The 11811-nt window shown below is 49.1% G+C and overlaps 8 protein-coding genes and 1 non-coding gene; 4 read left to right on the top strand and 5 right to left on the bottom strand.

Moving 5' to 3' along the window:
• Positions 1–2: 2 nt before the first annotated feature.
• On the bottom strand, positions 3–1786 carry CNAG_06414 (cytochrome c oxidase-assembly factor COX23, mitochondrial). XM_012198091.1 has 5 exons: positions 720–1786; positions 616–636; positions 475–549; positions 360–404; positions 3–288 (listed from the first exon to the last, which is right to left on the bottom strand). The coding sequence occupies exons 1-5, from the start codon at positions 825–827 to the stop codon at positions 241–243; spliced, it is 297 nt and encodes a 98-aa protein (XP_012053481.1). The 5' UTR covers positions 828–1786; the 3' UTR covers positions 3–240.
• Positions 266–2854, top strand: CNAG_06413 (hypothetical protein). XM_012197932.1 has 4 exons: positions 266–380; positions 434–1554; positions 1611–1772; positions 1830–2854. Exons 2-4 carry the CDS (start codon positions 1347–1349, stop codon positions 2120–2122), a joined length of 663 nt encoding a protein of 220 aa, XP_012053322.1. The 5' UTR covers positions 266–380; positions 434–1346; the 3' UTR covers positions 2123–2854.
• Positions 2855–3121: 267 nt separating this feature from the next.
• CNAG_10142 lies at positions 3122–3230 on the bottom strand. The gene has a single exon. It is a non-coding gene; the product is annotated as a tRNA-Asn (tRNA).
• A 74-nt stretch (positions 3231–3304) lies between these two features.
• CNAG_06412 (rRNA-processing protein EFG1) lies at positions 3305–4639 on the top strand. XM_012198090.1 has 5 exons: positions 3305–3636; positions 3721–3840; positions 3885–3897; positions 3949–4087; positions 4144–4639. The coding sequence occupies exons 1-5, from the start codon at positions 3430–3432 to the stop codon at positions 4523–4525; spliced, it is 861 nt and encodes a 286-aa protein (XP_012053480.1). The 5' UTR covers positions 3305–3429; the 3' UTR covers positions 4526–4639.
• Positions 4538–7002, bottom strand: CNAG_06411 (mutanase). Its single transcript, XM_012198089.1, has 5 exons — positions 6672–7002; positions 5715–6621; positions 5417–5667; positions 4886–5370; positions 4538–4836 (listed from the first exon to the last, which is right to left on the bottom strand). Exons 1-5 carry the CDS (start codon positions 6838–6840, stop codon positions 4789–4791), a joined length of 1860 nt encoding a protein of 619 aa, XP_012053479.1. The 5' UTR covers positions 6841–7002; the 3' UTR covers positions 4538–4788.
• Positions 7003–7020: 18 nt separating this feature from the next.
• On the bottom strand, positions 7021–8274 carry CNAG_06410 (ATP-dependent Clp endopeptidase, proteolytic subunit ClpP). XM_012197931.1 has 4 exons: positions 8010–8274; positions 7891–7959; positions 7578–7842; positions 7021–7523 (listed from the first exon to the last, which is right to left on the bottom strand). The coding sequence occupies exons 1-4, from the start codon at positions 8196–8198 to the stop codon at positions 7264–7266; spliced, it is 783 nt and encodes a 260-aa protein (XP_012053321.1). The 5' UTR covers positions 8199–8274; the 3' UTR covers positions 7021–7263.
• Positions 8275–8411: 137 nt separating this feature from the next.
• On the top strand, positions 8412–10473 carry CNAG_06409 (hypothetical protein). XM_012198088.1 has 5 exons: positions 8412–8547; positions 8650–8768; positions 8831–8935; positions 8991–9216; positions 9269–10473. The coding sequence occupies exons 1-5, from the start codon at positions 8493–8495 to the stop codon at positions 9328–9330; spliced, it is 567 nt and encodes a 188-aa protein (XP_012053478.1). The 5' UTR covers positions 8412–8492; the 3' UTR covers positions 9331–10473.
• On the bottom strand, positions 9269–10801 carry CNAG_06408 (sister chromatid cohesion protein DCC1). XM_012198087.1 has 4 exons: positions 10594–10801; positions 10130–10548; positions 9742–10091; positions 9269–9683 (listed from the first exon to the last, which is right to left on the bottom strand). Exons 1-4 carry the CDS (start codon positions 10755–10757, stop codon positions 9399–9401), a joined length of 1218 nt encoding a protein of 405 aa, XP_012053477.1. The 5' UTR covers positions 10758–10801; the 3' UTR covers positions 9269–9398.
• Positions 10802–10894: 93 nt separating this feature from the next.
• Positions 10895–11785, top strand: CNAG_06407 (cytochrome c oxidase subunit 7c). XM_012198086.1 has 3 exons: positions 10895–11065; positions 11160–11264; positions 11399–11785. The coding sequence occupies exons 1-3, from the start codon at positions 10971–10973 to the stop codon at positions 11412–11414; spliced, it is 216 nt and encodes a 71-aa protein (XP_012053476.1). The 5' UTR covers positions 10895–10970; the 3' UTR covers positions 11415–11785.
• The last annotated feature ends 26 nt before the right edge of the window (positions 11786–11811 follow it).

The raw sequence follows: 11811 nt of genomic DNA, 5'->3' as shown, positions 1-11811 counted from the left end.
CAACGCACTGCTTCATCTCTAAAAAAAGCCTATCCACCGGTCGTTCTAACACAATCGTCCTTGTGTTTGGTCTCCTGTACTAAACCATTTAAATGTATTATTAGTCATCAGGAATAACGTATGACCCTATGCCCGATTCCATATGTGACAACAGTAACATGACGGCGTACGGCGTCATAGGCCGCAGAAATGTATAATGAACCGTGCCCCCTATCCCAAGAATAGCGTGATGATGAAGCCTCAGACAGTATCCCTTCCCTTCATCCTATCTTCTTTCCGTTGCGCAAGCTATCATGGCGAGGAGTAAATGTCAACAGGATAAAAGATCATACGCACGACGCCGATATATGGATACGTACCCAATTCCCTTTACATTCCTTGTACGCGGTGAAAAAGTCTGTACACTGAAGAACATCACATTAATTAAGCCCAGTTCTGTTGAACAAACCGAAATATTTGAACAAGCTGGCATACCTCTGAGCGGTTGTACTGTGTCCTTTCGAGACAATCTAAAGACGCCTTCCTAGCCGCTTCACAGGGGTCGACGAACTACAGCGGCGGCATATCAGCGACTGTTGCACAGAGCCAGTCTCATTACTATCGATGATCACAAACCTTGCTAACTGTGCCTCTCCCCTGTCAATAAAGTCAGCAATAATAATTTAAAATGAAGATAGGCCCGTTCTTCATTCAGTCCAAGCGACGTTTCAAATACCTACGCGGAAAGTCTTTTTGTAGTCCTCGGGAATCTCTAGGTCCTTTGTCGGGGGAGCCGGACGGTCAGCGAATGGAGTAGGAGTGGTTGATGGAGGGACTTGGGTGGCCATGCTGGAGTAAGGTATAGTAGGTCCGATGGAATATCAACAGCTGCTGTGGGTGGCGTAAAGAATGGTGCGGTCAAGAAAATGTTGTCGAAAGACGCGCGCGTCCGCGAACATCAGCGGCCAAAGATCGCTGGCCGATTTGAATTCAAGAATCGACATTCACCACAGAAAGATGGCATATTTACATGCGATATTGCTCCCCATACAACGAGCAAGCAGTCATCAGCCTCCAGCGGTATACGTTATCGCCCTCGCAGAGTCCCGAGCCTCTCCACATAGTTCCCCGTACTTTTACCTAGCAGGAGGGCAACAACATTAACTGCACCTGGCTGCAGTGTCAATGGCCATGCAGCCGCCGCATTCCATCCCTGCTCCTTCCTCGAGCACAGGGGGGGGCGTTCCCGTCTCTGCAGCTTCGTCTCCCGTCCGGACAACCGTGCGATTACGCTAGAAACACATTCAGAAGGGGTTCCTTTCGATTGCGCTTTGGCCCATGCCACTTTTATTTCCCATCAAGCACGGATGAAAGGGCCGGACCCCCAGATATTGTTTTCTTCCGTCCTTCAAACCATCTCAATGAGGGAGTACTGTTACTCACTGGCCAGAGTAGCGTGCTCGGCACCACCAACCAATGGATGCAGAGTTTTCCAGCGCGAGCACTCGAGGCGCGGGAGAGAGGCAGAGGAGGCGGAAGTGGGGGGCAAATGGGGAGCGCCACGCACGAGAAGCCGTGAGTATGCGTATTATAAGCTGATACTTGGCGCCCTGTGCTAAAAGAATGGATAGATGAAAGCGATGTGGGGGCCGCACCAGCCAAGAAAACCAAGGCGGCCAGCACAAAGGAGCACCTTCACAACCCTTTTGACACTCCCTCGCAAGTGCTGGCCCCGGAAAACTTTGTAGCTAGCAATTCATTGGTCGGTGGCGCCGAGCACGCTAGTCTGGCCAGTGAGTAACAGTACTCCCTCATTGATGAGATTTGAAAAGTCTCTGACATGAAACTAGGTTTCGTCGCTATGAAACACATTGACCAGGCTGACAGGCGTCTCAGGCATGACGCCCACGCTCTCCTTTGCGCGGGGCAAGTTCCCGCTCGGAGAATGTCGCCGCCGTGCTTCAAACCAATGAGCACAAGCGCCACTGGGGAAAGCCCATGTCAGCTGGGAATGCCGATATCCTTAACTGGACTAGGACACAGCTGCACATGGCCAGCCAAGACCTGGACATCGTTCGCAATTTTGCGAGGGAGGCTGCTGGTGCCGGCGTTGTCCCAGGCAATGCAAAGGCCGGGCCCTTGAAAGCGATGAGGACTGATCTGTTGTGCATATAAAGCTTTTGACTGAAAAGTAGGAATGATCGACACTTGACAGGGCATTTTCCCAGTTGAGAACCTACTTTCTTCTGGTTCAAAGGCAGCTGTTGAGAAGCCATGCATACAACTTGCCCTGCGCGTTCTCTCACACACTCGCCGTCTCGGTATCATGCTCAGAGGGGGGGGCCTACCAAGGGGACCCTCACATGCTACACTGACGCCGATTGGGCTGGTTGCGAGGATACGAGGAGATCCACAACGGGTTACATTACTTCTTCTGCGGCTCGCCCATCAGTTGGTGCTCACGTCGACAACGCACCACGGCTTCTCTGACCATGGAAGCTGAACTCATAGCCACATCGGAAGCAACTCGCGACGTAGTATGGCTGTGCAGCCTCCTCCAGGAAATTTATCTCCCACAATCCGGTCCCCTCGAAGCTCCTTATCGATAACCAGGCCGCCAGAAGCCTTTCGCAAAATCCCCTCTCCCATGAGAAATCCAAACATATTGACATCCGATATCATGTCATCCGAGAGTATCGAGAATGGACAGCTGTAGCGTAGATACTCCACCCACATAACGTAGAAAATTCTGTAGTCTTCCACGCCACCATATATAGATAAGCCCTAGTAACTAGTGCCAATCTGCAACTCTTCACCTACCAATTTTAACAGAGAGAGAGTGGAGAAGCCATGCATAATTGTCCAAGTCGCAGAATTTGACAACCCTTTCATATTACCGTGCACTCTTTTACAGTTTAGTAGATGCTTATAGTCAGTCGTCGGTAGCGAAGATAATAGCAGTTGGCCTGCGCGCCGGGTGGTTCTGTAGGAGATCGCGTCGCAGATTTCGCCTTGTTTCTTGATGGCTCGGTCCTTGCGACACCTAATTATCCTTCGTCACCAACTCAGAAATGAAACCAAACGAGTAGGGGGGGGGTTATTGTGACGATCAAATCGCACAAAAACAATGTGCAAAAAGAAACTGCCCCGGAGAGACTCGAACTCTCGACCGTCTGATGATTAGTAATTACGTTATTAATAACTTTTTTTAACTAACAGTCAACCGCTGTAACCAACTCAGCCACGGGGCAATTGTTGAAATGTTGCAAAACGCGATATATATCTACAATTTCGTCGCCCCCTAAAATATCCATTAGGCTCATCGCGCCTCCACTTCTTGTGCGCACACTTTCAGAAAACTTCAATTAACGAACCTGCCATACCACTCTGAACTTTGTCCTTGTCAATCCTCTTCACCTGTCGCTATCCTCTCAAGCAAATACCCCCGACATGCCTGCCGACAAGAAACAGCGCAAAGGCGCTCACCCATACCGCAAACCCCGTCCCAACCCTTCCGACCCTTCTTCCTCCGACAAGCCTGCCCGACCCAAACCTGCGCACAGGATCCCAGCCACAGAAGTACGAGGTGGAGCCGGCATCCCCGGACTGAGCAAGTTAAAGTCTAGTATCAGACAGACAAAACGATTGTTGGCCAAGGTGTGTCCGATCGAGGTGGTGGTGGGAGAGAACTGTTGACGTGTAAGGGTGTGCTAATCGACGGAATGGAATTTGGGGTGATAGGAAAATCTCGAACCAGGGCTGCGTGTGTCTACCCAGAGGAGGCTGACGAGTTTGGAGGCGGATTTGGCTGCTGCTGAGAGGAGAGAGGTGGAAAAGAAGAATGGAGCCAAGTATCACAAGGTATGTCCATCTACGCAAGAGCAGGTGCTGACAATTTTTATCAGGTCAAGTTCTTTGGTCAGTCAAACATCTTTACTCAAAGGTCGACATCCCGCTAATACCTTGCAGAACGTCAAAAGCTTGTCCGATTAATCAAACGATTCAAGCGAAAACTCTCAGATTCTGAAACGTCGAGCAGGAAACGATCCAAGCACGAAGAAGAGCTGCTTGATGCTAGGATTATGCTCAATTATGTCTTACACTACCCGTAAGCTCCCAAACCCTCATTCACACCCAAAAAATTTTGCTGATATTTGATGTAAGAAACACCCAAAAATACATCTCACTTTTCCCCAGTAACCCTGACCAGACCGAGGACGGAGATGACGATGACGATTCTTCAAAACCCAAGCTCAAACTTCCCTCACTTCTTCATCCCGTACCATCAACAGAAGACTGCGAAAAGATGGACAAGCCTACCAAACGACGTTATGATCTCTTGTTGGAGACCAAGAGGTTGATGGAGGAGGGCAAGCTCAAGAGCGAGCCGGAGACGGATTTGAAGAAGGGTCAAGTGGATGGTGTAGTCGTTGGTTTGGGTGCGGATGTGGAGATTGGTCTGGGAGACAAGAAGGAGGCCAAGCAAAATGCTGCTCAAGGAGCAGGCGAAGAAGAAGACGATTTCTTCGAGTCTGGCAACGAGTAAACAGGCACTTTATGTTGGTATCAGGATATTACATTGGGCTACGCGATATTTTGATTTGTATACGACCACAGACGCCAGCATCTACGTATTGCTACAATGAAGCGCTTACCAAGAAAAAGGATTTTTATTACTAACAATAAATTTAGAGGGTTCGCGCCCATACATGGGTATAAATGCGGGGTATAAGAGGCGATATGATATATTCTGTGCCAGTGGCAATGGCTACACTGGATGACGATTGACAGCGAGAGAACGTGATTCCTTTAGCAAGTAATAGAACCAGAGTGGTAGTTGAAGTTGTAGATGCCGTTCTAACAAAGTCGTCAGCGTCATTCGCTATACAAAAGGAAAAAAACTTACCCAGCAATCCGCACTAATCTTGACATTGGAAGTAGTCTTCCCGTAGCCTCCCTGGAATGTGATAAACTCGAAAGTCTGCTCTCCAACACCCATAGGCACTTCAATCATCTGCACGCCAGCGTCCACTTGCTGGACAACGGCATGGTTTCCACCAGAGGTAACTTTAACAATACCGCCAGACTGGGTCATAGTAGATACAAAGACAGTGTCTCCCAAAAAGTCCCAGCCGGTGGGCTTGGAACCACAGTTATCTGTGCTGTCACAAGAAGCTGATTTGAGGTGAGGGCGATACCAGTAAACCAACATTTCGTTGTCAATAACAGGAGCTGTTTCACCAGCCTTGAACGCCTTAATATATGGGACAGCAAAGTCGAGCATAGCCGTATGATCAAGGCCGGCAGCCCAGGCAGATGAAGAGTCATCCGTATGGGGAGTGTTGTAAGGACCGATATAATGAGACTCTCCGTAGTCGTTCCACGTTATAACTAGTCACAGTCAGTAGGTTTCTTATCGCATGCAGTACCAACTCACTCTCGATAAACTTGAGACGGCTCCCAAGCTGTAAAATTTCGTCCCATCTGTCCTTCCAGAGCGTTTCGCTTTTGAACACCCAGTTTTTGGAGTAAGAAACCTCCTTACCAAAGTGGGTACTGAACCAAGAAGAAACAGGAGCCATGTAAGCCTTGCCGACAGCTTCAGTGTAGCCAAGATACTCTAAATCTCGAACATCGGTCATAGGCTTATCGACAGGAACATTGTCGATTTGTCCCGGCCAGGCATCCCTGCATTTCATTAGAAACGTCAAACATCCACATGGATAAATACTCACCAAGAGAACAGGCCAGATAGACCAGAATTGTTGGCATTTTCGGCGCTAGGTTGCCAGCAAGGCACAGCGTACAACTCTTCCCCAACCTCTTTAGCCACCAAGCTCCAGTCAAATCCATCACCAATAAAAGTAGAGACGAAAGGCTTGCCATCGACACGGAATTGGGCCGATTGGTCCTTGTATCGCTTAAGCATTTTCGCCACACCAGAGACATCTTCAATAGTGTACCAGTTGAAATCGAAAGAGATGAAAAGACCAAATCCAACAGAAGCACCAGCCTGGTAAGCAAAATCGAGTTGTTTCTGGGAATACGAGTCGACACCAATATTGAGGGCAAAACCGTCAATGCCTTTGGACTTGGCGAGTTGCATGTCCGACTCCCAGTCACCCACAGCATACGTGGAGACAATACCAACCATAAAGTGGGCAAAAACCTTTTTACCCCCAGAAGCCGTGACAATGGAGATGGGAGCAGATGATGTGGTGGTCGGGGAGGCACCACCGCCAAAGCCAATGGAAAATGTTCTGCCCATAGAGATGGTAAATCCAAAGGCGTCAATCTGGGAATCAAGGTCGCTAGAGTCGACAGACACACTAATGGCAGTGGCAGCGCTCAGTGCAGCAATGTTAGAATTAGTAGCGGTCGCAACTTCAACAGGAGAAGTCACAAAAGTTACGATTGAACTTGAGGTGGATGGCGCAATGGAGCTTGTAATTGGATCGGTTGCGACGAGATTGACGTCCCCAATCTCCCCAGTGAGGGCACTACCAGAGGCACTGGCAGGTGTTGTAGGAGAAGATCCAGTAAGAGTTTGAGGGGAAGTAGGGGAAGGTCCGTCAGCCCATACAGTTTGTGTCACATAGACAGTCTCATAAATGATTGGAGCAGATGTTGAAGGGTTATCGGCTGCGTGTGAACGTTACTATGTATTGTGGCGAGAGCATGCTTGGACGTACGGATCCATGTACTTGCCTCGTAGGTGAGCCAGTGACCAGCAGCTGATTCCTGTTGCCTTTTGAGCACACGTCTGGCATGTCTATGTCTGTGACGAGAATCCAAGTTGTGGGCAGTTGCGACATGTGCCGAGAGGAGGAGAAGTGTGATTAGAGAGTTGAAAGGGAACATTATTTTAGGGTTTGTGGGGGCTGGAAGTCAGACTAAAGGAGTGGTAAGGAGAGTGTGGCCAAGATCAACTCGACGCTGTTTGTTAGTAGTACAGAAGACCTGGGCTGCGAGCTGTGGGAAAGAGATACAAATGGATGGATATATAAGCTGGTGTGATCCAACCGACGGTGGTGAAAAGGACAACGGGCCACACACACCTCCACTTGAAACATCCCATCCGTGCCTCGTGCCACAAAGACGCCCCCACTCGTTCTGCGCGCAAAGCAACATGTCAAACGTCAATTACATCCCTGGATTGCTTCTCCTATCCCTTGCATACACCATTCGTCATGAAAGGAATTCATGTCACTCAGCAATGAGACTATGTCTCGGGACCGAACCACTCTCAGCACGGCAGCCAGTTACTATGCAAAATGCATGCCCTTACTTTTCTTCCTCAGACACCTCTTTCCCCCTTTGCGTCACAATCTTGTCCACAATCCCAAATTCTACAGCTTCCTCAGACGTCATGAAATAGTCCCTTTCCAATGCCTTTTCGAACCTATCCAATGCAGCGGTCCTCTCTTCTCCAGGTCGAGTACAATGCTCCGCGTAAATGTCGGTAAGGGCCGCGCGGATACGCAAGATCTCTTTCGCATGCAAAGCGATATCGGATGCTTGGCCTTGCGCACCTCCAGATGGTTCTATAGGGATATTCAGCGATTACATCCATAGGAAAATCCGAGAGGTCGACTAACGGTGTATCATCACACTACTGTTTTTCAGCGCATATCGATGTCCCTTTTCACCACCAGCCAATAACAAACTCCCCATACTCGCTGCTTGCCCCATACAAAAAGTATGTACTGGCGGAGAGATGTATTGCATAGTGTCGTAAATTGCCAAGCCTGAGGTAACGACACCACCGGGAGAGTTGATGTAGAGCTTGATAGGACGCTTGGGGTCCTCTGCTTCGAGAAAGAGCAATTGGGCAGTGAGAAGCGTAGAATCTTGGGAATTTACCTACATAAGCACATTAGATTAACCCAATACATTTCGGACCAGGCTTACAGGACCAAGAAAGATAACTCGCTCCCTCAACAGCCTTGAATAGATATCATAACTCCTCTCTCCTCTTGCCTGATTCCTGTCAGCTTACACGGTATAACCGACCATTCAGGAAAACTTACAGTCTGTTCAACTACTATAGGTACAAGAGAATCCCTGACAACGGGATTTGCAGCTTCATCCGAAAAGCCATCGAGTCCGGGCAAAGACGAAGGCGAAAACCCAAAGTTCCTAGCGGGGATTCGAGATATTCTTGATGGTCCGGCGGAACACAGAGAGGCGAGTGGTCGAAATGGGGCGAGTCGAGTCATCTTTATACGCTTTGCTTGGGCAATATGGCAAGCTGATTATGTATGTGTCTATGGTAACGGCAGTCGTATATGCAGGGCGAGATGGTTGATGGAATGGTGAAGAGTCTTCCTTCGACACTCAAGCGATGAGAGGAAATAGTCACGTGACTTTATTTGGCTCTCCTTACAGGGCGAAGATCGCGTAGGGAATAATCGTCATCAACGAATCATGCAGTAAACTCTTATCCTCTATTTATATAGACTCCTTGGCCAGCACAACCACTCTTTCCCCCTTTCCCAACGACCACGGCAAACATGTCAATCAATACCGTACAGCTCACGAATCGCTCTATTCCCCAGCTCCTACAACGTGAGTCCACTCTTGCCACTTGGATTGGCCTTTGCCCCTAGGGGTAGATCTCAGATTCCATTCCAGGCAAAAGAGGTTTCACAGGAGCTAACAAAATCTTAGAGGAGGACCTCTTGACTGAAGGTAACACGGCCACCCTTACTCTCAATATCCCACCCACGATTCAAGGTCCGAAACGGGCAGAAAACGCAAAAGGTAGACTCTGGATAACTGATCGTCGTGTAAGTAACCCTCCTGAGTAAAGGGTGTGGCTTGAGAATGATTCTGATGGGAAGGGATATAGGTCATATTCGTGACGGATGGTCTTAGCGCTCCTCGGTCAGACTCTAATGGCGGGCCCCCGGGGTACGACGCCCCTCCTACTCTCAACTCGCTCGAGATCGGCCATGTAAGCCTATCTGTTTCGTGCTTTGCATGCAATCACCACACTGAACAAATACCAGACGCTCCTTCGTTCCTGCACCTACAACCTTCCCACATTCTCCGCAAACCATATTCGTATAACCTTCTTGCCTTCCCCATCATCCAATTCGCTGCCTGATCCCGGCACGGGTCAGGTTTTGGAAGCCAAGATTATCGTTGGGGAGGGGGCGGGACATGCGGTGTGGAAGAGAATTGAGGGAGAGAGATCCAGAGCTGAGGAAAGGGGAAGGGATGGAGAAGACTTGCGTGAGTATTATCTTTGGGAGAAGACATTTCTTTTTGCTGATCATGAAGACAGCCGCGTACGACCAAGGACCTTCAGGACCTCCTCCAACATTTGACCCTCCTCTCAAGTCGTAACATATAATCATCAAGAACACATAAATAGCTATATACAACATACCATATTCCATGTATAACCCATCATATCACCCACTCCTGCGAGGATACCACCATGTCCCATCTTTCTCCTTGACTATCCTGACAAACTTGGCTACCAACTTATCCCTGCCCTTATTATCCCCGTCTCTCGTGAGGCCTCTTAGAAAAGGAGCCATCTCCTCGGGGCGCCATCGTTGGCGGGTAAGGAAAAGCTCGGCGAACCGCTCGGCCGGTTGTAGAGGCAGCGAAGCGAGGGGGAAATAGCTGAGTAGGGGTGAAGGAGAAGTGAATGACAGGGCTGACAATGGGGGTGGGGAAAGGAGGTATTCACCCTGGAGCAGACGGTAGTTAGCAACGGGGTTTACTGATCAAATGGAAGATGACACGCACCTCCAAAAGTTTGAGATCTGTATATTCACGCCATGTCTCTCCTACTTCCTCTTGCCACTCCGACATAAATTCATCACGTTTCTTGTTTTTCTTGACAGCACAGAGAATACCCAAACCTACTTCCCTGACCATCCTCTTGACGTCGGCCGTCCACTGTCCGTCCTCCACTGTGCCAAACAGATTGAGGGCGGGTACTGATATAGAGGGCGGAACATCGTACTCTTCCAGAGCAGCGATTATAGTTTGAGACGGGGCGGTAGTGGCTGACTTTGAAGAATTGATTGCGAGGAGTGAAAGAAGAATGTTTAGAAAATCCTTCAAATGAACGGAAGGAAGTAACAGCATGCGACCTGAAACGTCAGTCTGAGCTTGTGGAAATCAAACTCACCGTCGACCTCAATCACATTCCTCTCTTTCAACCCTTGTTCCAGCTCGGCTTCGCTAGCCTGTACTACGCTTCGTAACTGCTCCTTCGTCCATCTCTTCACTTTCCGCCCATCTCCATCCTCCCTTTTCCTTTTTCCCAACCCACTTCCCATCCCTTCCCAAGCAGATGCCTTCAGCACCGTTCTAATCCTTTCCAGGTTTGGGGCCACAGGCACGCATTCGAGAACCTGGTGACATATATCTCTTATTTGTAGAGTTGGTCGATCTTCTTCGTCAATAGTGAATGTATAGGATGGGTCGTCGGGCGATGGTGGTAGACAAACGAGGAGGGAGTTTGAAATGCCCACGGTACGCAGGAGAAAGGTTGAGTCGGCAGTACAGAGCGTAGCATCGTCTGATGGCCTGCCTTTTATGGTGAGGCTATTATTATGTTAGCTGACATCATGAGCTCGATATGTGACCTACGGAAAAACCTGTCCATCTTCCTTGTCTTTCAACGCTTCCACCTGCTTAAGAAGCCCCGGAGGCAACTCCAAAAGCTGATATGTCTCTTCCTCGATAGCTTCCCGCCCTTCCGGCATAGGAGGAAACCTCAGCACGACATTCTTTTCTGGCAGAGCATTGCTCATTTTATTGCGGAATGAGATGTTATGGGATTATTGACGCGTCTGTTGAGTTTTGACATTAACATCTGGTAAGACGCGTCTTGAAGTGCCACATCGCGGAACCCCAGTTATCTCCGCGCGAGCCATTCCGAGCAGCCACTCAGCGACCCACCTTTTGTCCCAATAAGACATCCACATCTCACAACCAAGTCATCCTCAACGCCCCTGCTATTCACAATGTCCCTCCTCGCTCGATCCACCCTCCGTGCCGCCAGGACCCTCAGGACCCCCCAGCAGGTCCGATCCGTCCACTTCGAGAACGTCGTTAACCAGTGCGTCCACCTACTTCCGCAGGATTCAGAAGACATGTGGAGGGGTTGGCTTGGAGGAACTTGAGAACTGACTTTATGGGTGGATTTTCTGTAGCACTCTCCCCACTGATGTTACCAACAAGTACTTCCTTGCCGCCAAGATCATCACTTTCGGTGTCCTCGGCTTCGGTACTCCTTTCTACGCCGCTTACTTTCACCTGTGAGTATTACTTTGGAACTTACATTGGAAGGGAAGCCAAGTCATATCGGAGGGACGAAAGTGATGCTGCCGGAAGTAGAGGAGAGGCAGGCTGTAGCCCGTGAAAAGGAAGATACTGACAATGATTGTAATAGTAACAAGTCCGGTTAAGCTGGGAAATTGGTGTAAATGGGCATCGGCGACATGCATATCATAAAAGCTTTGCTGGTGTCTCGGATTGAGCTGCATATCAAGGTGCAGGGTTTGATGTTGTTTGAGAAGGCCTGGATAGGATCGTCGTAGAGGTTGGCACTTGATGTGGTGCGAGGCATTTCGAGACGGGGCATTGGAATGATTACTATTGGTGGGACATTGTAGTCGTGGGCAGGATGAGTGATTGAAATACGAGATGCTCTATACGACATATCCCGAAAGCGTCTATACCCACAGAATTTGAGCTGTCATGGTTTTGTGATGCTGCATAGGGGGAGACCTTGTACCTCGACATTAGACCTTACACCTTGAAATATTTGTACTTACGGCGGGTTGCGGATTGTGGAGGAAATCT

Source organism: Cryptococcus neoformans, chromosome 13, assembly GCF_000149245.1.
Source record: "Cryptococcus neoformans var. grubii H99 chromosome 13, complete sequence".
In the NCBI taxonomy this organism is placed as follows: Eukaryota; Fungi; Basidiomycota; class Tremellomycetes; order Tremellales; family Cryptococcaceae; genus Cryptococcus; species Cryptococcus neoformans.
Note: the sequence above shows the minus strand (reverse complement) of the source record. Positions and strands in the feature narration are given on the sequence as shown.